The sequence below is a fragment of the Centropristis striata genome, chromosome 21 (genome assembly GCF_030273125.1).
Source record: "Centropristis striata isolate RG_2023a ecotype Rhode Island chromosome 21, C.striata_1.0, whole genome shotgun sequence".
Taxonomy (NCBI): Eukaryota; Metazoa; Chordata; class Actinopteri; order Perciformes; family Serranidae; genus Centropristis; species Centropristis striata.
The window spans coordinates 198,866-226,815 of record NC_081537.1 but is presented as its reverse complement, the minus strand read 5'-3'; the positions used below and the strand labels follow the sequence as shown (position 1 = coordinate 226,815).

At 38.6% G+C, this 27,950-nt stretch overlaps 3 protein-coding genes across 3 annotated transcripts; all 3 read left to right on the top strand.

The window, feature by feature from the left end:
- Nucleotides 1-6,146: 6,146 nt before the first annotated feature.
- LOC131959803 (tripartite motif-containing protein 16-like) lies at nt 6,147-8,025 on the top strand. The gene has a single exon (XM_059325022.1). It carries the CDS (start codon nt 6,370-6,372, stop codon nt 8,023-8,025), a length of 1,656 nt encoding a protein of 551 aa, XP_059181005.1. The 5' UTR covers nt 6,147-6,369.
- An 8,458-nt stretch (nt 8,026-16,483) lies between these two features.
- On the top strand, nt 16,484-18,148 carry LOC131959800 (tripartite motif-containing protein 16-like). Its single transcript, XM_059325019.1, has one exon. The coding sequence runs from the start codon at nt 16,484-16,486 to the stop codon at nt 18,146-18,148; it is 1,665 nt and encodes a 554-aa protein (XP_059181002.1).
- Nucleotides 18,149-24,499: 6,351 nt separating this feature from the next.
- On the top strand, nt 24,500-27,010 carry LOC131959797 (tripartite motif-containing protein 16-like). The gene has a single exon (XM_059325016.1). The coding sequence runs from the start codon at nt 24,500-24,502 to the stop codon at nt 26,165-26,167; it is 1,668 nt and encodes a 555-aa protein (XP_059180999.1). The 3' UTR covers nt 26,168-27,010.
- Nucleotides 27,011-27,950: the final 940 nt, after the last annotated feature.

The following is a 27,950-nucleotide window of genomic DNA, read 5'->3' as shown; positions in this document are numbered from 1 at the left end:
CAGTAGAATAAAGGAAACGACACACAAACGCACACACCAAAGCTCCCTCACATATAAAGGGCAATACGTAATTGATATGTAATTAATATGGATAACTGTTAGAAGTACATAAGTACAGACCTCACAATCAAATTAGATGATTGACACAGATGAATTGGACAAGAGGTCAGAAGGGTGTAATTCCATGGTACACTCAAGAAATCCAACATGTTTAAGAAAAGAAAAGTCTAAATACCAAAGTGAACAAAAACAGACTGACTCATACTAAGGAACCTGACTGACTGACTGACTGACTGACTGACTGATGTTATAATATCTTTACTTAAAAGTGTTATATTTTATTTTTTCTGTTTCTGTTATGAAGTTCAATATGTTTTTATATATGTGATTTGAACAGGCACATTGTGTTACGAGATAATATGTAAATACTTGTTTATGTGTAAATACATGTTGTACATACATGCTGAGCTAAAGTTAATAAGGGGTTAAATGCTCTAAGCAGAGAACAGGAAGGGACACACAAACTCTGACCACACTGACAGAGCGCACACATACACTGGAAGCACACACACACACCTTCAGGAAACACACACACACAATACAACGGCATTCACAGAGAGCAAACACACATTCCCCCCGCCCCTACAACTCCATCAACTCTGATACAATTTTACCCTTTTCTTTTTTTCCCCAAGAAAGAAAGTTATTAGCTAGAGGTTTTTGGATTTAAATGAGCAGATAGGCCTATAATAAGAATTTTAAACAACTCCTAGAACTGTTTGGATTAATTTTAGACGATAAAGTGATTGAAAACTTTTGTTTGATTAGAAATGACATCTCACAATACCAAAGATGATTTTACCCATGACATGTTAATGATTCTGATGTCCCAACTCCACAGTTCTGGAGACTGTGGAAGGGGGGAGTTTGGAAATGATGAAAAGCTTGATGCTTTGCCGCTTGCTTTCTTGCAACTAACAGAGCATGATATAATAATGCTAACCACCAATGCTAACAAAACGATTACTGGCTCCCTATAAAATACCCTCGCTTGAGCAGTCGCAAGCTGAGATAACATGACGCAACTAACAGCGAGCCAGAGATCAACCAGTCTAGAGGAAGACGGTGAGAGACAGCGATCAGGAGCCAACAGCAGTCCAGGAGGAAGAAACACCAGCTGGTGTCCTCTGAAGACAACAGACACAAGGACAGTATGGTTCAATATAGACAATACTGGAAAATGACTGTGATGCACGATAAGAATGAAAACATTTTGTTGTTGATGTTGCCAAGGCAACTGGGACAGCCTGTGGAGAAGCTGAAGGGCCCTAACGAGGCTTCATGTGACCAGGAGGCTCTTAGCAGAGAGGCAGCTAGCTGCAGGAGGACCACACCCAAATCACTAAAGATGAGTACGATGCAACACACACACCAACCCAGACAGTGCTGACCCACACCAACATTCACACTTCATACAGACAAGAAAACGTCACAGCAACATTATAGATCAAGCACATAGAACATTCTCATTTCAAACAGTCAGGAACATGTTAAATAGGTTTATGTCCCAGGGAGAGACAGAGCTATTTAGGAGGCCACACAGACTTCAAGTTACACAAAGTTAACCTGCTCACCTCACAAGCTGACACACCAACATGTTCTAGTAGATTATAAAACACATATTGAATGTTTGCAAATGCTGGATTTCTGAATGCTGAAGGATGTGATATGACTGTAAACTGTAAAGTGACGTGGGTTATTATCATAGTTCTCACATGTCAAATGACTCTACCCCTCATAGATATACTAGTACGGTTTGAAAATCACATTACAATAAATCAAAGTTGCCAGGATTTGAATATGACCAGCCCAGTTAATTCTGCACGGACAGGATGTGTAGGAACGACTCAGTGAACAATGAGCTCTCAGGAGCTGGTGGGGGTGTATGAAGGAGGAAGAGACTCTCAACATTAGAGGAATGTGTGGAGAGCTTTGGAGAAACAACCACTCACACCAAATGCTAAAATGTCCTTAAACCTGCAGCTATCCCCACTACGTTAAAGGCTCAGGATGAGTCCAGGGCCGGTCTGAAGTCCAGACTTCTCTTGATCATAAATGATAAAAATGTTAACTGGTAACTGTCACATAAGTGAAATCCTGAAGGTGATGAGGGAGCAGCTGCATGTTACCATGACAGGACAGAACAGACAGGTGTTTAGTATGTAGTTAGCTGTAGTTTGAGAAATATTATTATTGTACATTCATTTACATTTTACATAGCAGAATGCTGGTAGGGGGAGTCTGTCAGGGGATTGGGCGAACCAAATGTTAGAGTAATGAGGAGCCGTTTTGGCTAAGGCATTAATCAGTTTAATTCTGGTTTCCTTTGACATGTTGCATCGTATCCATGCTGAAGAGACAAACAGACCTGTTTCTACATGATGACAGAGACATTTCAGACTATATGGCGAGTGTGAAGGGCTTTAAAAACATGGCAGGTGGACCATCCAGGAAAAAGGTAATGGAACATTTAGCAGCATCACAATGAAGGAACTTGGACTGAGCAGAGGACATGGAGGGACGCCTGAAGGAACCGAAGAACACCACACAAACTGTTTTGTTTTGTTTTGTTTTGTTTACAGGATACTACGTATATTAACTTTAAATATATTGTACCACAGTTACACAGTAATGTTCAGCAGTACACATTTTATACATCTAATGTCCTCCATAGTTATGTGACTTGATTTGTCTATAATACTCAATTAATTTGACTTGTGTTGTGTCTTACATGTAACATTGTATTGGTTTGGTGATCCTGTTCAGTGATGTGGTGACATGTATCAGTGTTCGACTTTCCTCATAAACATGACAGCCTGTTTGAGGTTTTCACCAACTGTACACTGAGCCGCATCTTACAAACAGAACATACAGAAGTATTTATCAATGTTTATAATCCACTTGGGTATCTCATAATAATTAATCAAGGTATTAGGTGAAGGTTTGCTCATAACCATTAGAAAGTGTCTGACTTTGTTGATGTGTTGTAAATTTTTTAAATGTATATGTAGATACTAGTATATCAAACTCCTATTTGTCCACAAAGCAATATCTTGCAGGAAAGTCCCCACACCCAAAAGGAAAAACTCACTAGCCAAACCTGCCTGATGTTTCCTGTTTAATTTTTAAATCTCCTTAGAGGTCCCATGTTTATATAGAAACACACTTCTTTCAAATTAACTTCTGTAGATGTTGCTAATGGATATCTCCATTAAAGGGGGGATATGTCGTAGAATTAATTTGAAGATGTATTAAAATATCTGACATATAGCAGTTTAAATATGCATCAAATATGTTTTGATAAACACACAGAAATCTGACCAACAGTCACAGTCTCTTTACAGGAAAACTTCTGCTTGATTGAGATATGAACAGCTCTGATTTGGGAAATCCCAAGTGTGCTCTTATATCAAGTGTTCTTCATAACAGGAAATTACAGGACGTTGACCCTTAGTTACACAGAAACAATGACACGCAAACCTGCAAAGTAAAAAGAGAGAAACTGGCTGCTGTCTCTCAGTGTTGTTCTGACCGTTGGATGCGTTGTATCATTTGTTTTTAATGTCTGCTAAATAAATCCCGCACAAGGCTGTGATTCGAATCTATCTGTTCGTCAAGTGTTTTCTTTAAAGATTTTCTACAACGCAACTAATAAAAACTAAACTACAACTAATAAAAACTAAACTAAAACTAATAAAAACTAAACTACAACTAATAAAAACGAAACTACAACTAATAAAAACTAAACTAAAACTAATAAAAACTAAACTACAACTAATAAAAACTAAACTACAACTAATAAAAACTAAACTAAAACTAATAAAAACTAAACTAAAACAATTAAAACTAAACTACAACTAATTGTGGAGCGGCTAAGTGCTCATTTTTGCCAGAATCTTTCAGTTTATGATACAAGAATGAAAATTGGCATGAACACTCTCCATGGGTCACTTGACAAGAAAATTGTCCGAGACATTTGAAATTTAAAGATGGCGGCCATTTTTTCAAGATGGCCGACACCTAAGTGGAGCAGATAAGTGATATAATGGTTTATTTGGTGATACAAGCATAAAAATTGGCATGAGCCGTCTCTGTTGGTCACTTGACAATGACCCACCCGCAGTTATTTGAATTTCCAAGATGGCGGCCATTTTTCAAGATGGCCAACACCTTAGTGGAGCAGTTAAGTGATATAATGGTTTATTTGGTGATACAAGCATACAAATTGGAAGGAGCAGTCACTGCTGGTCACTTGACAATAACCCACCCACAGTTACTTGAAATTCCAAGATGGCATCTTGAAAAATGGCCGCCATCTTACAATTTCAAATGTCTCTGACAATTTTCTTGTTAAGTGACCCATGGAGACAGCTCATGCCAATTTTTATGCTTGTATCACCAAATAAACCATTATATCATGCAATTGCTCCACTAAGGTGTCGGCCATCTTGAAAAATGGCCGCCATCTTGGAATTTCAAGTAACTGTGGGTGGGTTATTGTCAAGTGACCAACAGAGACTGCTCATGCCAATTTGTATGCTTGTATCACCAAATAAACCATTATATCACTTAACTGCTCCACTTAGGTGTCGGCCATCTTGAAAAATGGCCGCCATCTTAAAATGTTAAATGTCTCGGACAATTTTCTTGTCAAGTGACCCATGGAGAGTGTTCATGCCAATTTTCACGCTTGTATCATAAACTGAAAGATTATATCACTTATCCGCTCCACTATAATAAAAACTAAACTAAAACTAATAAAAACTAAACTACAACTAATAAAAACTAAACTAAAACTAATAAAAACTAAACTAAATCTGTCTGTTCTATGTTTCTTTTGGAGTAATGTCTTCTTCCTGCAGAGTGGTCTTTCAGCCCATGTCTCAGGACTCATTTCACTGGATAATGACACACTTTTACCAGCTTCAGCCAGCATCTTCACAAGGTCTTTTGCTTTTGTTCTGGGGTTGATATGCACATTTTGGACCAAAGCCTGTTCATCTCTGGGACACAGAGCCCGTCTCCTTCCTGAGCGCTATGATGGCTGGACATTCCCATGGTGTTTATACTTGGCTATAATTATTAGAACAGATGAATGTGGAACCTTCAGGAATCTGGAAATATCACCCAAGGATGAACCAGACTTGTGCAAGTCCACAATTCTCTTCCTGATATCTTGGTTGATTTCTTTTGACTTTCCCATGATGTCACACAAAGAAGCAGTGTGTTTCAGGTGTGCCTTAAAATACATCCACAGGTGTGTCTCCAATTAACTCTAATGTTGTCCAAAGACATGACAGCATCATCTGGGCTTTCCCAAATTGGTTCAAGGCATAATAATTTTAGTGTATGTAAACTTCTGACTTTGAAGAAAGTAATAAAAAATTGTTTTAAAAAATCGTTCTCTCATTATTCTGGCATTTAGCAAATAGAAATAATTTTGGTAATCCTAACGGACCTAAAACAGGAAAAGTGATTGTCTGATTTCATGTCAGACAGTGAGAAAAAAAGCATATGTGTCTTTTTATATAGTGTATGTAAACTTCCGGTTTCAACTGTATATATATATATATATATATATATACATACATATATATATATGTATATATATATATATATATATATATATATATATATATATATATACTACTTTCTATTTGATAACTGTACAAAAGCTTATAAAAACAACAACCACACATCCACTCATCAACAATAAAGACAATTGAAATACACATAAAGTAATAAAACAGAATGTATTTAATAGTTCTTGATTGTTGTGTGGCAGTAGTGAGTCTGAGTGTGACTGATTCAGGATGGAGTGACTGATACCTTCATCATCGTTATCTGCAGGCTTTTTTTCTCTTTATCATGAAAAATGTCTCAATGTTTTGAATCCTTTCCATCCTGATCTCTCTCTCCCTATCACTGTCTGCACCTGAAGAAATCATGCATGACATTTGGTCTGAAATAATATTGTTGAGTCAGAAAAGCACTTTCCTTAAAGTGAAACACACAGGATAGGTATCACACACAATGACATCATCCTCTAATGATTTGTTACAGCAACCCCTCCCTCTTCTCCTGCTCTCAAACAGCCAGCTCCACTCTGTCCTGCTGTTTCCTGGTTCCCTCCCCTTCACATCTACTAGTTAGAAAATGGGTGTTACCAACATGGTGCTGACTCACTGCACACACACACACACACACACACACACACACACACACACACACACAGTTCAGATCAGAGTTCAAACCAATTTCAGTTATGAGGAAGTGAACCTTAGACAGTCGTTGTGACTGAGAGGTGAAATGGCGCAGAAAGGAGTTCAGCTGGACCGGGAAACTTTCTCTTGTTCGATCTGTCTGGATCTACTGAAGGATCCGGTGACGACTACATGTGGACACAACTACTGCATGAAGTGTATTAACAGCCACTGGGATGGAGAGGATCAGAAACTGGTCTACAGCTGCCCTCAGTGCAGGAAGGCCTTCAGAACGAGGCCAAAGCTGGAGAAAAACACCATGTTAGCAGATTTAGTGGAGCAGCTGAAGAAGACTGGACTCCAAGCTGCTCCTGCTGACCACTGCTATGCTGGACCTGGAGATGTGGCCTGTGATGTCTGCATTGGGAGAAAACTGAAAGCCTTCAAGTCCTGTCTGCAGTGTCTGGCCTCTTACTGTGAGAAACACCTCCAGCCTCATTATGAATCACCTCTATTAAAGAAACACAAGCTGGTGGAGCCCTCCGAGAAGCTGCAGGAGAACATCTGCTCTCAGCACGATGAGGTGATGAAGATGTTCTGCCGGACCGATCGGCAGTCTTTCTGTTATCTCTGCTCTGTGGACCAACATAAAGGCCACGACACGGTCTCAGCTGCAGCAGAAAGGAGCGAGAGGCAGAAAGAGCTGGAGGTGAGTCGACTCAACATCCAGCAGAGAATCCAGGACAGAGAGAAAGATGTGAAGCTGCTTCAACAGGAGCTGGAGGCCATCAATCGCTCTGCTGATAAAGCAGTGGAGGACAGTGAGAAGATGTTCACTGAGCTGATCCGTCTCATGCAGAAAAGAAGCTCTGAGGTGAAGCAGCAGGTCAGATCCCAGCAGGAAACTGAAGTGAGTGGAGTCAAAGAGGTGGAGGAGAAGCTGCAGCAGGAGATCAGAGAGCTGAAGAGGAAAGACGCTGAACTGAAGAAGCTCTCAAACACAGAGGACCACAACCAGTTTCTCCACAGCTACCCCTCACTGTCAGCACTCAGCCCGTCTACATCCAGCATCCAGATCCGTCCTCGCCGCCGCTTTGACCACGTGACAGCGGCCGTGTCACGAGTCAGAGACAAACTGCAGGACGTCCTGAGAGACAAATGGACAGACGTCTCACTGACTGAAGTGGATGTTTTACTGTCAGATTCACCAGCAGAGCCCACGACCAGAGCTGAGTTCTTAAAATATTCATGTGAGATCACAATGGATCCAAACACAGCAGGCACATGGCTGTTATTATCTGAGGGGAACAGAAAAGCAACATGCATGAGTCATCAACAGTCCTATCCAAGTCACCCAGACAGATTCACTGAATGGCCTCAGGTCCTGAGTAGAGAGAGTCTGACTGGACGATGTTACTGGGAGGTGAAGTGGAGAGGGGTTAGAGTTGATGTAGCAGCTTCATACAAGAACATCAGCAGAGAGTCTGTATTTGGACGCAATGACAAGTCTTGGGCATTAACATGTTTCAAGAACAAATATACATTTTGGTACAACAAGATCCAAACTCCCATCTCAGGTCCTCGGTCCTCCAGAGTGGGAGTGTACCTGGATCACAGAGCAGGTATTCTGTCCTTCTACAGCGTCTCTGAAACCATGACCCTCCTCCACAGAGTCCAGACCACGTTCACTCAGCCGCTCTATGCTGGACTTGATCTTGGTTACAGCGATGGAGCTACTGCTGAGTTCTGTAAACTCAAATAACCAAAGGGACAGCAGGTAAAAATGTGTTTTAACTCTAAAAGCTCCAATTTTGTTCACCTTTGAGGTGTTTTATTTGAAGTTTTTATATCTATAAGAGGATAAATTTGTAGTTTTATGTGCTAAAACCACCTGAGTCCAGTTGTTCATCTGCTCTCTCAGCCTCCTTCTGCAGCTCCAGCAGCTCAGATCATGTTGGGCCTGTCTCATTAATATTCATGAGCCTTTCTTCTGATTGGCTGACAGTCTTGAGTGACACCCAGCCAGGCTAACCACGGTTAACGGTTTGCAGCCTCGGTTAAACTCACCGGTGAATGCAAAAAGACGATGGCCACCGCTGAGGAAGATGTTGTCAGACTTTACATGTTAGAGCCTGATGATGCTTCCCTCTGACTCAAACATGAAATATATTACAGGTTCACTTACAGGTTGCAGATTTAGAGTCGGACACGATAATGTATATACTGCCGTATCCTATAGGAGCAGCTTCTTTGAGTGACATATTTTTTCGAAGCAGTCAGAAAATATATTTTCACAGTATTTTTATTGCAACTGCACCTGCTTAATAATCACAAGACTTGTAACTGGTGTTTTTCTACAATAAGAAGCCTTTAAACTGATTTCTTTCCACGTTTGTTGCTGAGAGCTCATCGTTGTGGCATTTCTTCTCTGCAGAGATCAGCTGTCAATCAAACATTATGGGCGGGGCTTTGACATCTGCTCATTAGTTGTTCTGTAGATGTTTGACTTTCCTTCCTGTGTCTGTTGAGCCACGGAGGCTTTCACTGCTCATGATGACTGTTGTTCACCTCAACTCATATTTCTCTGCAGGAAAATGTACATTTCTCTCCAAATGTTTGTTGAATATTTGTATGTTGTTGTTGTTGTTGTTGTTTTTCTTTTATGCATGGGTCTGAAGAGAGAAAGCTCCAGATATTCAAAGAAAATGTGTTTTTAAAAAAAACTAGAATTATATCTACATTTATTTGTTTGTTAGACCAAATGTTGCTGTTATAATCAAAGCACAAATGAGGCTCTATGATGTATTATAAAACTATAATTATCATGTTCATAATCAATAAGGAAATAGTCATTATTATCTTGTATATCTCTGAGATTCTGATCAAACTAATTGATTGTGTGGATGAAGTGAATCTGTACAAGAAATCACTGAACAAAAATCATTTAACAAACTTCACTGATGGGATGTGTGAAAAAACTGTTTATATAATGAATAAACAAACATAAACAAAGTATTTTCTTCTGGTCTTAATTCCAGGGTTTGATATAAAGCTGATGGATAAATGATGAGACTAATATGAGATATAACTGAGGCTGTTCTCCTGAAACAACACAAAGTTCACTGTTCATGTTGAGAGCAGAAGAACATTTGTCAGTCAGTCTCTCATTTCTCCAACAAAAGCTGTTTTAATGAGGAAAGTTCAAAGGTCAGAGTTTTATATCACTTGTTGCTTTTACAGCCAAGATTTGGTTTGTGCTCTTAGTTGATAAAAGGATTTATTACAGACACATTCCTGACACATATACATGCTACTAAACTCTTAAATCTTAGTGAAGTCAACAAGGAAGAAAACTCTAATCTATTGTCTTAATGTTTACCTGTTGACTCAGAAGAGTTTGCCTGCTAAAAGTTGAAATGAGCAGTGAGTTTAAAAGAGAAATGAGCTCTGTTGTAAACGAGAGTTGAACAAAGTGTCAAGGATCCTTTCTTCAGAGTCGCCCCCAGAGTCCTTCCTGTATCACTGCTGACTGCTGGCAACTCAAACAACCAAAGTCATTTAACCCTTTATCAGGCAAAGAACTATATTTGGTAACTTCAGGTAATATTTAGAGAAAAAAGTTGCAAATTTACTAGAATAAAGTGGCAAATATACAAGAAAAAGTCACAGATTTAAGAGATTTAAAGTGGCAAATCTGTGCGAAAAAAGTTGCAGATTTACGAGAAAAAAGCAACTTTTTTCTCCCAGATTCACCACTTTAAATCTCATAAATCTACACATTTTTTTCTCGTAGGTTTGCCACTTCAATCTCGTAAATATTTTTCTCAAAATATTATTTTCGTATGTTTTTTTTTAGACATTCTAGCAGTATGTAATATCCTCCAATATTCTCTAGGGTTGAAATTTGGAATTTGCAAGTATTTCAATGAGTGTCCTATTAAGGGTTAAAGTGGTGAATCTGGGAGAAAAAAGTTGCTTTTTTCCCACTTTTTTCTCGTAAATCTGTGACTTTTTCACACAGATTTGCCACTTTAAATCTCTTAAATCTGCGACTTTTTTTCTTGTAGATTCTTGTAGAATCTAGTAAATTTGCAACTTTTTTCTCGAAATATTACCTGAAGTTACCAAATATAGTTCTTTGCCTGATAAAGGGTTAAAGGATGCAGGATAAAATGTGTCTTAACTTTTAAAGCTCCATATTGTTCACCTTTGTTGTTTTGTTATTCAAGTTTGACACCTAAAAGGAGATAAATTTGTAGTTTTACATTCCAAAATGATCTCAGATCAGTTGTTCATCTGCTCTCTCAGCCTCCTTCTGCAGCTCCAGCAGCTCAGATCATGTTGGGCCTGCAAGGCCGCTTTAATGCATGGGGTTACCTGGGCTGAAGCCCAGGGGCCTCCCAAGTTAAGGGGCCTCCCATGTTCAGGTTCACGATGAGCTGAAAAGGTCACATTGTTTTGTAACTTGTCAGGTTTTCTGTCAATCACTCTAATTGCACGTTACGTCACGCAATGTAACGTAACTTACGTGGCTGCTGATTGATCTAAATTAGGAGTGACCCACGTGCCCCCATCATAGACATGTATATATATATATATATATATATATATATATATATATATATACATGTCTATGGCCCCCATAGCCTATGGCAGGTGGATGTAGCAGGGGGGAGCAATATGTGACGCGCTCCATCAAAATGAGTCGGAAGTCGCAGCCGCCCGTTCTTGTAAAAACATGTTTAAACATGAAAAAAGTGATTTGGGGCTGTTTTGGGGTTTTATGCGTTTCTGAATAAATAAAGCCTCAGCTTAAAGACAATGTCAACATTAATATGAAATTCAAATGATAAGTATAGTTTTTAAGCTTTTAAACGTAACGTTGTCAGAAAGTTATTCGCGGCACACAGACAGGCTGGATGACGTGGTTCAGATAGTGGTGAAGATCGCTGGCTTAACTAGATGGATTAATGTGAGGAGATCATTGCAAAACTTTTCAATTTAATCAGAGATAAAGGTGCTACATGTGATGATAACTGGACAGAGTTAATTATGGACTATTTCACCGCACCGGTAGGTGAGGAGACGAGAGGAGAGAGAGACAGCGGACGGTCCGGCTAACGTTAGCCAAGATAATGACGGAGAGAGTGAGTTGGAGGAAGATGAGGAGGAAGATATTGCACTGATGGATGAGCCGATGGTAGCATACGATGTCTCTGACTGTAGTTATCTAAAGGAGGACAATGTCTCTGACTGTTTTTATCTAAACTAGGACAATGTTAAAGAGAGAGTTTTGCAATGTTCTCCTCACATTAATCCATCTAGTTAAGCCAGCGATAGCTCGGGAGTACAAGTCGAGCAGCAAACTTCACAACAGCGGGCCTGCTAGCTGCTGTTCACCGGAGGAGACGCGAGAAGACGCGACCTAGTTAAAGAGACGACTGATGGTAAGTGCTTATACTTTATCTACACGATCATCTTTTTCTCTGTTAGTAAGGGCTAATAAAATCACTAGAGCAGGCTAAGAAAGCAGCTAATAATGCTGTGTGATAACTATAGTGTGTGTAACGTTAGCCCAGGTGTGGGCGTGTCAGGTGTCTACTGTCTCCTATACATTACATTAATTAACATAATGAGCAAAATCAGAGTTTCATTCACTCAAAAAAGTGTTGTTTCTGAACATAATCCAGGCAGTGATTACTTTTTCACCACACAACTGAGGCTAATTATTAAACAGTAATATACAAACATAATTTGTAGGAGACAGGTTTGCTGTGAGACACAAAGGTGAGGAGATCTTTAGGCTATAACAAAATAAACAGCCTAAAGTATGGTTAATGTATAGTAAAAGTATTGTTTAAAAGATCTGATATGGTGAATCATAAATGTTATGTTTCTGAATATGGGGCTGTATTAAATCCTGTGCTGCAGTCTGTCTATCAGTTAATACACTGATCACATTGAAGCAATAATACAGAAATGATCAGGCCTCATTCAACAATGATTCAATATGATTTAGCCAGCCCAAAAGGTTTGTGATGATGACTGAATTTTTTATTAATGCTATCTTATTTTGTAGATTAAATCATTTGGTCCATCTCGTGAAGCTCCATACGACTCTATGAGAGGATGCAGTGTGAGAAGCAGCAACACCAGAGGACTGCCTGCTTCCTTGATGCATGTGACAGTTTAATTATGAAATAATAATAAATAAATATGAAATAATATAAAATATATTCTGTATTATTATATTAAAAGGGCCATTGTCTGTATATATATTTTTAATTGTATGGTTATGCACTTGTAAGTAACTGTAAGTACATGTGTGCACATGGCTCACCATTTAATATTTTATAAATATTCTTTATATTAATATTTTTAAAATATTATTATATTTAAATACCCATCATATATTCTGTATTACATCATATGTACAGTATATTTGTTCAGATTTTATCATTATTGTATTCCATATGTTTTGGATACTTATCTACATGGGTTTCTAGGCCTGTACTGTGTTGTGTATGTGCTCGTGCACGTGGTCACGTGCATGTGTATGTGTGACAGTATGAGTAGACTACGCATACAGATGTGGGGTATCACCTTTGACCCAAAAATATTGTGTTCATTTGGACTCTAGTCTTAATAAATGTGTTTTAATGTGAAACATGGAGGAATCTGTATCATTTTCTTTAAAGCCCTTTTTCTCAAAACTAACTTTTGATAACAGTCGAACTTTGGAGGAGTATATCTCATGGAATATTTGGCGTAGAAACATAATGTTGGTATTGACATGAAGCTAAGAGTCTCCTTTTTACAGATATATCAAAATCTCAAAATGTGTTTCGGGGTCAATGTGACTTATTTTGATGGAGCAGGTCACATTTGCCGCGGAGCACCGCGTTTTCTTTCTCCAGTGTTTCAACTTGACTCTGCAGAAGACTCTTGTTACTGGCAGAAGGCGCTGAATGACAATTGGGAAAAAACTGGGAATTACTGAAATTTGAAATAGCAAAACACCTAAGACAGTATGGATCATTATTGGCTAAACTAAGAAAAGAGGAAGAAACAAAAGTAATTACCAAAATCGCCACTCTTACTCAATGTATGCCTGAAGATTTAACAGAAGATGACAGATAAGAACTATTTGAGCAGCAGCTCAAGCTAGATGAAATATACAGAGTTAAAGCAGAAGGTGCTTATGTAAGATCCAGAAAGCAATGGCTGGAAGAAGGGGAGCAAAACACAGCATATTTTTTTAGACTGGAAAAGTCACGCAGCAGAACGAATTGCATTCAAAAACTTAATATAGATGGAGCTGTCACAGATGATCCACGAAAGATATCCAACCACTGTTTAATGTTTTATAGGAACCTGTATAAATCACAATATGATGAAAATGCAACAAAATATTATCTTGGACATCTTTCTCATTTAAAATCTATAAGTCTTGAGCAAAGAGTCCTCTGTGACAAGCAAGTAACCTTAGAAGAAGTCAGATCGGCAATTCAGCATCTAAAGTTAAATAAATCCCCTGGAACTGATGGCTTGACATCTGAATTTTACATAACCTTCTCCGATAAGCTTGCCCCCTTCCTCCATGGTGTAATCACTGAAAGCATCCATAAGCAGACTCTTCCTCCCACTCTAAATCAAGGACTGTTAACACTGATCCCTAAACCCAATAAGGATCCACTCTGCATTGATAACTGGAGACCAATCTGTCTCCTAAATAATGATTATAAAATCTGAGCTGGAATCTTTGCCAAAAGACTTAAAGCAGTACTGGACAACGTTATTGATGAAACACAAACAGGTTTTATGAAGGACAGACATATATCTAATAACATAAGACTTGTTCTGGACCTCATTGATTATGCTGAATACTGTCTTGATCACAGCTTTATTTTATTTTTGGATTTTCGCAAAGCGTTCGACACAATTGAACACAAATTTATGTTCCAGGCTTTACAGAAATTCGGTTTTGGTCAGTACTTTTGTCCTGCAATTGAAACTATATATAAGAAAGCGAATTGCTCAATTAAACTGCATACAGGTTCTTTTCCATGTTTTGATTTAAATCGTGGAATCAGACAGGGCTGCCCTGTGTCACCATATTTATTTTTGCTATGTGCCCAACTGCTCTGACTTTATCAAGCAGAGCCCCATCAAAGGGATATCTAGAGCAGACAGGGAAATAGTCATCAGCCAACTGGCAGATGACACCTCCTTATTCCTAAAAAATGCCTCACAAATTTCAATTGCTGTTAACCGAATTTCTGAATCTTAGTAAGTGTGAACTTCTCCCACTCAAAAACTGTAATAGTACATCCATCTCCAACATACCTGTAAAGGAATCTGTCACCTATTTGGGAATCATCATCAACAAAAACACAAGCAACAGGTGTTCCATGAACTTTAACCGCATCATAGAAAAAACACAGAAAACATTCAACTGGTGGCTCCAGAGAGATCTGTCCCTTCAGGGCAGAATCCTTTTATCTAAAGCAGAGGGCTTATCCCCAATCACCTATACAGCAATATCTCTGGATGTCAACAAGCAAACCATTTGGCTATTGACAAAATTATATAGAACTTTGTGTGGAAAAATAAAATTCATTATATTAAAAAATCAACTTTAATGAACTCCTATGAAAACGGAGGTTTTAATTTTCTTGATTTTTCCACCCTGTACAATCCATTCAGAATCAACTGGATCAGGCAATTTATTAATAACCCAACATCAACCTGGAACTTCATTCCCAACTATATATTTTCCAAAATCGGTGGCCTTAAATTTTTGTTGCTCTCCTCTTACAACATTGAAAAACTCCCCACAAAACTAGCCAACTTTCATAAACAGATACTTCTTTCCTGGTCTTTGGTTTATAAACATAACTTCACCCCACATAGATATTACATTTGGAATAACAGGGACATACTATACAAACACAAATCACTTTTTATAGAGAACTGGTTCAATCATGACATAAATAGTCAGTCAGCTTTTTAGTCCGAACGGCAAACTGTTATCCTACACAGAATTTTTAAATAAATATACATTTCCTATTCCTCCAAAAGAATACGCACTAGTATTTGCTGCAATACCCTCTGGTGTAAGTATGTTGTTCAAAAGTGTCATAGTATCTGAAATTGAGCTGTTACCTCTGGAGCCTGTGCTGACAGAAGTCGGTCGAATCTGCTTTTCAGGGAAAAAGAACAATAACCGTAATATACGTGCACTATACCAAAAAGAAATCATCAGTACCCCAAATTCCGTATCATACTGGAACAATACATTCACAAATCTGGTCTGGAAAAACATATGGTCTCTACCTGCCAAATACTTCACATCACATCACAAATAAAATCAAAGAAATTTCCCTCAAACTCATCCACCGAATCTATCCCTCCAATCTATTTATGCAAAGATATAAAAAAGACATCAGCAAATTCTGCTCCTTCTGCAAACAGGCTCCAGAAGATCTTCACCACCTCTTCTGGTCATGTCCCCACCTGCAGACATTTTGGAAAAATGTTACCACATTCATCCGTCAACATATTGACAAAAACTTTCTTTTGGAATATCAAAATGTAGTTTGGTTTCTTTTCAGTCCCATTCCCCCAAGTAGACCAATATTATAAAATTAATTTAATATTATTTTTAGCCAAAGCTCATATCCATAACCGGAAATTCACTAACCAAATACCATGTACTTACCGTCTTGAAAGGGAAATCAAACAATACATTAATACAGTTACTCAATCCGAAAACAAGAAAGCCATAAAGACTCTAGAATTATTTTGTCTGTTTCCGTGTTTTTGAAGTGACTTTGTGTTGTGCTGGCCTACCAGAAACGTACCTTGTCTTCCTGCACTCTATGATTTCACACAACTATTAATTGTAATTATGTTACTCCCCCATGTAACCCCCTCACTCTTTATTTTGCTGTAATTATGTTACTGCAAAACATATTAAAAAAAAACCCTTCCTCTACTCCTGCTCTCAAACAGCCAGCTCCACTCTGTCCTCCTGTTTCCTGGTTCCCTCCCCTTCACATCTACTAGTTAGAAAATGGGTGTTACCAACATGGTGCTGACTCACTGCACACACACACACACACACACACACACACACACACCTTGTTCAGATCAGAGTTCAAACCGATTTCACTCATGAGGAAGTGAACTTCAGACAGTCGTTGTGACTGAGAGGTGAAATGGCGCAGAAAGGAGTTCAGCTGGACCGGGAAACTTTCTCTTGTTCGATCTGTCTGGATCTACTGAAGGATCCAGTGGCTCTTTCCTGTGGACACAACTACTGTATGAAGTGTATTAACAGCCACTGGGATGGAGAGGATCAGAAACTGGTCTACAGCTGCCCTCAGTGCAGGAAGGCCTTCACAACGAGGCCAAAGCTGGAGAAAAACACCATGTTAGCAGATTTAGTGGAGCAGCTGAAGAAGACTGGACTCCCAGCTGCTCCTGCTGACCACTGCTATGCTGGACCTGGAGATGTGGCCTGTGATGTCTGCACTGGGAGAAAACTGAAAGCCTTCAAGTCCTGTCTGCAGTGTCTGGCCTCATACTGTGAGAAACATCTTCAGCCTCATTATGAATCACCTCCATTAAAGAAACACAAGCTGGTGGAGCCCTCCGAGAAGCTGCAGGAGAACATCTGCTCTCAGCACGATGAGGTGATGAAGATGTTCTGCCGGACCGATCGGCAGTCTATCTGTTATCTCTGCTCTGTGGACCAACATAAAGGCCACGACACGGTCTCAGCTGCAGCAGAAAGGAGCGAGAGGCAGAAAGAGCTGGAGGTGAGTCGACTCAACATCCAGCAGAGAATCCAGAACAGAGAGAAAGATGTGAAGCTGCTTCAACAGGAGCTGGAGGCCATCAATCTCTCTGCTGATAAAGCAGTGGAGGACAGTGAGAAGATGTTCACTGAGCTGATCCGTCTCATGCAGAAAAGAAGCTCTGAGGTGAAGCGGCAGGTCAGATCCCAGCAGGAAACTGAAGTGAGTGGAGTCAAAGAGGTGGAGGAGAAGCTGCAGCAGGAGATCAGAGAGCTGAAGAGGAAAGACGCTGAACTGAAGAAGCTCTCAAACACAGAGGACCACAACCAGTTTCTCCACAGCTACCCCTCACTGTCAGCACTCAGCCCGTCTACATCCAGCATCCAGATCCGTCCTCGCCGCCGCTTTGACCACGTGACAGCGGCCGTGTCACGAGTCAGAGACAAACTGCAGGACGTCCTGAGAGACAAATGGACAGACGTCTCACTGACTGAAGTGGATGTTTTACTGTCAGATTCACCAGCAGAGCCCACGACCAGAGCTGAGTTCTTAAAATATTCATGTGAGATCACACTGGATCCAAACACAGCAAACACATATCTGTTATTATCTGAGGGGAACAGAAAAGCAACATACATGAGTCATCATCAGTCCTATCCAAGTCACCCAGACAGATTCACTTATTGTTCTCAGGTCCTGAGTAGAGAGAGTCTGACTGGACGATGTTACTGGGAGGTGGAGAGGAGAGGGGGTGAAGTTTGGGTAGCAGCTTCATACAAGAACATCAGCAGAGGGGGGTGGACGTCTGACTCTTTATTTGGACGCAATGACAAGTCTTGGGCATTAATATGTGACAACAACAATTATACATTTTGCTACAACAAGATCCAAACTCCCGTCTCAGGTCCTTGGTCCTCCAGAGTGGGAGTGTTCCTGGATCACAGAGCAGGTATTCTGTCCTTCTACAGCGTCTCTGAAACCATGACCCTCCTCCATAGAGTCCAGACCACGTTCACTCAGCCGCTCTATGCTGGACTTTGGCTTGGTTCGGGAGTAACTGCTGAGTTCTGTAAACTCAAATAACCAAAGGGACAGCAGGTAAAAATGTCTTTTAACTCTTACAGCTCCCATTTTGTTCACCTTTGTGGTGTTTTATTTGAAGTTTTTATATCTATAAGAGGATACATTTGTAGTTTTATGTGCTAAAACCACCTGAGTTCAGTTGTTCATCTGCTCTCTCAGCCTGTTGTTTTTCTTTTATGCATGGGTCTGAAGAGAGAAAGCTCCAGATATTCAAAGAAAATTTGTAAAAATAACTAGAATTATATCTGCATTTATTTGTTTGTTAGACCAAATGTTGCTGTTATAATCAAAGCACAAATGAGGCTCTATGATGTATTATACAACTATAATTATCATGTTCATAATCAATAAGGAAATAGTCATTATTATCTTGTATATCTCTGAGATTCTGATCAAACTAATTGATTGTGTGGATGAAGTGAATCTGTACAAGAAATCACTGAACAAAAATCATTTAACAAACTTCACTGATGGGATGTGTGAAAAAAACTGTTTATATAATGAATAAACAAACATAAACAAAGTATTTTCTTCTGGTCTTAATTCCAGGGTTTGATATAAAGCTGATGGATAAATGATGAGACTAATATGAGATATAACTGAGGCTGTTCTCCTGAAACAACACAAAGTTCACTGTTCATGTTGAGAGCAGAAGAACATTTGTCAGTCAGTCTCTCATTTCTCCAACAAAAGCTGTTTTAATGAGGAAAGTTCAAAGGTCAGAGTTTTATATCACTTGTTGCTTTTACAGCCAAGATTTGGTTTGTGCTCTTAGTTGATAAATGGATTTATTACAGACACATTCCTGACACATATACATGCTACTAAACTCTTAAATCTTAGTGAAGTCAACAAGGAAGAAAACTCTAATCTATTGTCTTAATGTTTACCTGTTGACTCAGAAGAGTTTGCCTGCCAAAAGTTGAAATGAGCAGTGAGTTTAAAAGAGAAATGAGCTCTGTTGTAAATGAGAGTTGAACAAAGTGTCAAGGATCCTTTCTTCAGAGTCGCCCCCAGAGGCCAGAGTATTTTATTATAACTCTGATAATAAATTATAACTCTGAAAATGAATTAAATCCATAAAAAGTATATTACTAAAAACATAATGCAATACAAACCTTGGCCAGCAGAGGGCAAAATTCACCCAGCAATGTTTCTAAAAGGTAAGTCTAATAATATAACTCAAAAAACAATTTCAATTCGTCAATAAAATTACAATGTTTTTGGGGGTGCAATACAGACCTTGACCAGCAGAGGGCAAACCTCGCCTATAGGAACAGCACTACTTAAAGCATACAGTCTCTCAACTCAATAATAATACAATAATAAAATAGATACATAATAAAATAAAATAAAATAAATAATATCATAAAATAAAAATAAAATGAAATAATAATATAATCAAACAAAAATATAATAATATTAAATAAAATAAATAATTAAATAAAAATAAATAATAGAATGAAAAAATAATAAAAAAAATATAATAAAATACAATAATAACGAAATAAAAAACAATAAAATAATATAAAGGAAATACAAAATCAAATACTATGAATAATACAAATGTTAAATAGATAAAATAAAATGAATTAGACAAAAAAAGTCTACAGAAAAAGTCTCCACATCTTCATACAAAGGAGGCTTCCAGATCCTAATAAAAACCTCCACCAAGTCGAAAAGACAAAAATAAATAAAGGATAACAAATTATGAAAAAAATACTCTAAACAGGATAAAAGTCCACATGTGACTCCATACAAAAAAGTCTCCACATCTTCATACAAAGGAAGTTCCCAGATCCTAATACAACAAAAAGGTGATGTACAAACTGGAGTATACCTCCACCAGGTCGAAAAGACAAAAATAAATAAAGGATAACAAATGAAGAAGAATACTCAAAACGGAATACACGTCCACATGTGACCTCAATGAAAAAAGAAAAGATTCCACAGCCCAATACAGGTAATGAACAAAACAAGTGCTTCTTCTTATTATATAATTCCTCATTATATATCATTATATTACTATATGTTATTATACATTATACATTAATGATTATATATCATATATTATTTATTATATATTATTATATATTAACCCTTTCGTGCATAGAGGTCACTACAGTGTACAGCTGTTAAAAAGTGCTTTTTCTCTATACATGCCTGTAATTTTGGGCACTGCTGCATATAGTCCACACTAGTGGAAGCTAATGCATCATCCCATACAAAAAATCCCATTGGCTGATCATTGCAATGGGGAAAAGTAGTCAGTGAAACCAAGATGGCCGACAGACAGGGAGAAAGACCAAACACCTCGGCTATTTCGGTGTCTAGCTTCTATAAAAAGATACCACTGCAGGTAAAAAAAATATAATTACATCAAGTAACATCTAAGGTGACATATTATGTAAAGATTTTCCAAGTTTTGATTTTATATTTGGAGGAAACACGGATTAATCGTCTGTCCACTCAATTGTACATCATGCATCAATAGCTATATTTCAACTTCAAAGCAATGTCAATTACTAAAAATGTTGTTCTTGAAAATAATTCATATTCTATAATGTTTTGGCTGTAGATCAACTTCTTTATGTTTTTTATCATGTAATTTGATATTTTTTTATATATCCTTATATTTTGTAGAGCTCAAAAGTAGTAGTAGAGCTCGTGCTCTCATCAATGCAGGATCACATGAAGATACTCACCAGAGGCAGACCCAGTGCCACTCCACCACCGGCTAACAGAGAGCAGTGTCTAAGGCCCCCTTAGATCTGGTTTGCCCCCAGAAACCACTGGCCCCAGCTCAAGGAAGCAAAAAATGCCAGCAGATGCCAAGATGCTGCATGCACACAAAGAACCAAGTAGATCTGCGTACAGCGTCTTGCAAACTCATATTACCTGGGGGCCTGGAGGCAGAATCAAGATGATACAAAAGATACAAAATTACTAAACAAAGACACAAAGTGAGCAAAAAAGACAGAGAGTGACAGAAAAAAACAAAATTACTTAAAAAAGAAACAAAATGACCAAAAAAAGACACAAAACTACTAAAAAAAGAGACAAAGTGAGCAAAAAAGACACAAAATGACAGAAAAAAACAAAATTACTTAAAAAAGAAACAAAATGACCAAAAAAAAGACAAAATTACAAAAAAAAGAAACAAAATGACCAAAAAAAATACTAAATTACTTAAAAAAGAAACAAAATGACCAAAAAAAGAAACAAAATTACTTTTAAAAAAAGACACAAAATGACCAAAAAAAGACACAAAATTACTATAAAAAGAAACTGAATTACTTAAAAAATACACAAAATGACCAAAAAAAAAAATTACTTAAAAAAGACACAAAATGACAGAAAAAAACAAAATTACTTAAAAAAGAAACAAAATGACCAAAAAAAGACAAAATTACTAAAAAAAAAGAAACAAAATGACCAAAAAAAGACAAAATTACAAAAAAAAGAAACAAAATGACCAAAAAAAGACACAAAATTACTTTTAAAAAAAGACACAAAATGACCAAATAGAGACACAAAATTACTAAAAAAAGAAACTAAATTTCTTAAAAAAATACACAAAATGACCAAAAAAAACCTAAATTACTTAAAAAAGACACAAAATGACCAAAAAAAAGACACAAAATTACTAAAAAGAAACTAAATTACTAAAAAAAGACACAATTACCAAAAAGAGTAATTAAAGGGCCTTCCACACACAACACGGTAAAGTGTCATTCATATAAAACTCACATTAAACTTTCATATCAAGGTGGGGGCCACAAAATATCATCACGAGGGCCACAATTGGCCCGCGGGCCGCCAGTTTGAGACCCCTGTACTGAGGTGTCAGGAGGAAGACTGCAGATTTATTCTAGTGAGATAACAGCAGGAGAGTCTGAAGATGAAAAGTCATCATCATCATCATCAAACTTTATTACAGACTCCAACGTCCAAATAGACATCAAACCACTGACAGAACATAAAACAAATGCAAACACAGCTGAAGAAAGAAAGATGGATGCCCTCCTGTCAATGATAACTGAATGATGATATATTTGTATATATTATGTAAGAACAGACAGAAACAGCGTGTGGTCTGTGAGCTCCAGTGGTTTCTTCTCCTGCAGCATCACAGCTCTGGAGCAGCATGTTGGAATAAATGTTGGAATAATGCATTGTGGGTAAATAAACATCTGTCCTGTTGCTTCACTGGAGACAGATTGATGCTGAGGGCTCTTTAAATATTACAGTTATAGATTAGACAAAACTACCTTTCATCAACAACCAACCTTCAGCCAGAAAAACCACGTGTTACTTGTCTGTAACAGAGTAACAAGAGTTTCTATCAGAGGAAGGAGCTCTCACAGACTTCTGGTGCTCATGATGGACACTCTGAAGGTGGTTCTACCATAGAGATCTATGGGCTCAACCATAGAGATCTATGGTAGAACCAACAGTGAGGAGGAAGTGTTGGTGGAGCTCTGCTGCCACCATGTGACGTCCATGTGGAAGTTCATCTAATTTACTAGGATGATTAATGTGCAATATTCTCTGTGTAATGCTTCATATCCAACTGCTGGTAGCACCACGAGGACAAACCTCACAGCCCCAACGCCTGAAATGATGTTGTCTTATTTGAAGTACGTTGCTATGTGTGTTGTTTTGCAAACATGCAAGTCAAGACAATGTAATTCACAACATGTCATTCAGGCATCCCGGGCTGTGTGGTTTGTCAAATTTGTCCTCAGGGTGCGGCATAATTGTGCCGTCAAATTGGTCTCAGTCGCTCAACCAGTTATGCTGCTGGTTTCCCTAAAAACTCTGGTGCTCTTGCAATAAATAAACAGTGAAGTCAAAAGAAGAAAATGCAGCAGATGAAAGTATGTTAAATGTAAATGAGCTGCTCTGCTTTATAAAGTCTCACCTGTCTGCAGGTTCCAGCTCTCCTCATTTACACCATCAGAGCTTTAAATGGAGCTGATGATCACAAAGATCTTCTGCTACATTTACTTTAAATGTCTGTTTCATGTCTGATCTGAATCATCTGATTCATGTGACAAAATCTGATGTTTATGTATTTCACTACATGGATGAATGAAGATGTTCATGTATGTCTTTTTTTCTGACTGAATCAAATTGATTTTAATATTTTTCTAATAAATTCTGCAGCATTTTTGCTGCACTAACTGACTGTTGAACTGAATGATTTGTTAGTTACTGTAGTTGTTGGTGTTGTTGTTTTATACCACAAATAAAAAGGCTTTAAATATACTTTTTTATTTAATTAAGTCATTCATATATATATATATATAGATATGTGTGTGTGTGTGTGTGTGTGTGTGTGTGTGTGTGTGTGTGTGAGACCAACTAGAATTGTATATTGTGTAAAACTAATCAGAATATCAACATTGACTCTAAAAGTGTCATTATGTATTTTGAACATTAGACATTTAACACTGATTTCTCTGTAAACCTGCTGTTTAACGTCAGATAGAGATAAAACATGTTCAAACATTCATCTCATGTGTTTATGATTATGATTAAAAATGTGTCTTTAAATGATGTTCAGGCTGACACACTGTTGTGAGTGTGGTGAATAACCACTCAGCCGTATTTATACAGTCTATGATAGACTGTAAATAGTGTCGGGGCTCACCACACTAGTGTTGAATTGTATTTAAGTTATGAGGAAATAATGTTTATTTGATTGTTGAAAACAACACCAATAAGCTTAATTATGTGAGTCAGTATATCAGTGGTGAGGTGTGTGCATGCATGCGATGTGGTGAAATGCAGGTGAATCAGCTGAAAGTAACTAAGGCCGCGTTCAGACTGCAGGCGAATCTGATTCAGATCAGATTCAGACTCAAATCAGATTTTTAGGGCTGACTGTCCACACTGTTTTTAGCAAGTGTCCAAATCGGAAATGGCTCTGTTCAGACTGGGCCACATTACTGACTGAGAGAGCTGAGGCTTCACCTGTATAACCTGGATCCAGGTGTGCTCCTCCAGCTTCTGCAGACTGGAGGAGTGGCCTGACCTGTGGCTCCTCCCACTAAAAGAACATGCCATTCATCAGGGAGGGGATCGTCACACCCCACTGCATTGATAATCACTCTTGTTGAAAATGCATTTACAATTACTCATGTTGAAGCTGCACTGGCATGTAGTGACACTATGACTATGATGGGTCATAATGCAGGCAATTAGCTGGGTGTTACCAACATGGTGCTGACTCACTGCACACACACACACACACACACACACACACACCTTGTTCAGATCAGAGCTCAAACCAGTTTAACTTATGAGGAAGTGAAACTCAGACAGTCGTTGTGACTGAGAGGTGAAATGGCGCAGAAAGGAGTTCAGCTGGACCGGGAGAGTTTCTCTTGTTCGATCTGTTTGGATCTACTGAAGGATCCAGTGAGTCTTTCCTGTGGACACAACTACTGCAAGAAGTGTATTAACAGCCACTGGGATGAAGAGGATCAGAAACTGGTCTACAGCTGCCCTCAGTGCAGGAAGACCTTCAGAAAGAGGCCAAAGCTGAAGAAAAACACCATGTTAGCAGTTTTAGTGGATCAGATGAAGAAGACTGGACTCCAAGCTGCTCCTGCTGACCACTGCTATGCTGGACCTGGAGATGTGGCCTGTGATGTCTGCACTGGGAGAAAACTGAAAGCCTTCAAGTCCTGTCTCACCTGTTCGGCCTCTTACTGTGAGCAACACCTCCAGCCTCATTATGAATCACCTCCATTAAAGAAACACAAGCTGGTGGAGCCCTCCGAGAAGCTGCAGGAGAACATCTGCTCTCAGCACGATGAGGTGATGAAGATGTTCTGCCGGACCGATCGGCAGTCTATCTGTCATCTCTGCTCTGTGGACCAACATAAAGGCCACGACACGGTCTCAGCTGCAGCAGAAAGGAGCGAGAGGCAGAAAGAGCTGGAGGTGAGTCGACTCAACATCCAGCAGAGAATCCAGGACAGAGAGAAAGATGTGAAGCTGCTTCAACAGGAGCTGGAGGCCATCAATCTCTCTGCTGATAAAGCAGTGGAGGACAGTGAGAAGATGTTCACTGAGCTGATCCGTCTCATGCAGAAAAGAAGCTCTGAGGTGAAGCGGCAGGTCAGATCCCAGCAGGAAACTGAAGTGAGTGGAGTCAAAGAGGTGGAGGAGAAGCTGCAGCAGGAGATCAGAGAGCTGAAGAGGAAAGACGCTGAACTGAAGAAGCTCTCAAACACAGAGGACCACAACCAGTTTCTGCACAGCTACCCCTCACTGTCAGCACTCAGCCCGTCTACATCCAGCATCCAGATCCGTCCTCGCCGCCGCTTTGACCACGTGACAGCGGCCGTGTCACGAGTCAGAGACAAACTGCAGGACGTCCTGAGAGACAAATGGACAGACGTCTCACTGACTGAAGTGGATGTTTTACCGTCAGATTCACCAGCAGAGCCCACGACCAGAGCTGAGTTCTTAAAATATTCATGTGAGATCACACTGGATCCAAACACAGCACACACAGAGCTGTTATTATCTGAGGGGAACAGAAAAGCAACATGCATGAGTAATGAACAGTCCTATCCAAGTCACCCAGACAGATTCACTAGATATATTCAGGTCCTGAGTAGAGAGAGTCTGACTGGACGATGTTACTGGGAGGTGGAGTGGAGAGGGGTTAGAGTTGATGTAGCAGCTTCATACAAGAACATCAGCAGAGGGGAGTCTGATGACTCTTTATTTGGACAGAATGACAAGTCTTGGGCATTAACATGTTTCAAGAACAAATATACATTTTGGTACAACAAGATCCAAACTCCCGTCTCAGGTCCTCAGTCCTCCAGAGTGGGAGTGTACCTGGATCACAGAGCAGGTATTCTGTCCTTCTACAGCGTCTCTGAAACCATGACCCTCCTCCACAGAGTCCAGACCACGTTCACTCAGCCGCTCTATGCTGGACTTTGGCTTCATTACAAAGTAGGAACCACTGCTGAGTTCTGTAAACTCAAATAACCAAAGGGACAGCAGGTAAAAATGTGTTTTAACTCTAAAAGCTCCCATTTTGTTCACCTTTGTGGTGTTTTATTTGAAGTTTTTATATCTATAAGAGGATAAATTTGTAGTTTTATGTGCTAAAACCACCTGAGTTCAGTTGTTCATCTGCTCTCTCAGCCTCCTTCTGCAGCTCCAGCAACTCAGATCATGTTGGGCCTGTCTCATTAATATTCATGAGCCTTTCTTCTGGTTGGCTGACAGTCTTGAGTGACACCCGGCCAGGCTAACCACAGTTAACGGTTTGCAGGTTAAACTCACCGGTGAATGTAAAAAGACGATGGCCACCGCTGAGGAAGATGTTGTCAGACTTTACATGTTAGAGCCTGATGATGCTTCCCTCTGACTCAAACATGAAATATATTACTGGTTCACTTACAGGTTGCAGATTTAGAGTCGGACACTATAATGTGTATACTGCCGTATCCTATAGGAGCAGCTTCTTTGAGTGACAGATTTTTAGGAAGCAGTCAGAAAATATATTTTCACAGTATTTTTATTGCAACTGCACCTGCTTTATAATCACAAGACTTGTAACTGGTGTTTTTCTACAATAAGGGACCTTTAAACTGATTTCTTTCCATGTTTGTTGCTGAGAGCTCATCGTTGTGGCATTTCTTCTCTGCAGAGATCAGCTGTCAATCAAACATTATGGGCGGGGCTTTGACATCTGCTCATTAGTTGTTCTGTAGATGTTTGACTTTCCTTCCTGTGTCTGTTGAGCCACGGAGGCTTTCACTGCTCATGATGACTGTTGTTCACCTCAACTCATATTTCTCTGCAGGAAAATGTACAGGCACTTTATTGTGTTGTGTGTGGAAGGTTCCTTTAATTACTTTTTATGGTAATTTTGTGTTTTTTTTATATATATATATAATTTGTGTCTTTTTTTTTGGGGGGGGGGGGGGGGTAATTTTGTCTTTTTAAAATAATTTTGTCTTTTTTAGTAATTCTTTGTCTTTTTTGTCATTTTGGGTCTTTTTTGGGTCATTTTGTGTCTTTTTTTGGTCATTTTGTGTGGTTTTTGGTCATTTTGTGTCTTTTTTTTAAATATATATATATATATATATATATAATTTGTGTCTTTTTTGGGGGGGGGGGGTAATGTTGTGTCTTTTTAAAATAATTTTGTCTTTATTAGTAATTATGTGTCTTTTTTGTCATTTTGGGTCTTTTTTGGGTCATTTTGTGTCTTTTTTTGGTCATTTTGTGTCTTTTTTTGGTCATTTTGATACTGCCTCCAGCGGCCCCCAGGTAATTTGAGTTTGAGACCCCTGATTTATAATATTAAGTCTATAATGTTATCTCACTTTTTTACTTCATCACTATCTAGATAATAATTTCCCTATCAAATAAAGTTATAATTTCGATTATTCTTGTCTTCACTATTCAACACAATAACACTACACTGTTTCACAGTCAAAGTGAACTTATTGCATTTGCTTTGGTTTTGAGTTGGATTTTGTAGTAACTGCAACTTTTGTATCATTATTTCTCTGAAATAAAGCAAAATTCAAATCTTAAACTTTGTCACTAGATAAAACAGACTTCAAGGAGTTCATTTTTAGTTATAACTCAGTTTTGACCAAACACTTAGTTACTGCAGTTAGACTTTGTAGGGTGCAACAGAATAGTTCCCACCATAGACATGTTATTATATATTATTAGTATTGTTATTATATTATTATTATTATTACTATTATATATGATATATATTATTATATGTATATGTGTCTATGATTTC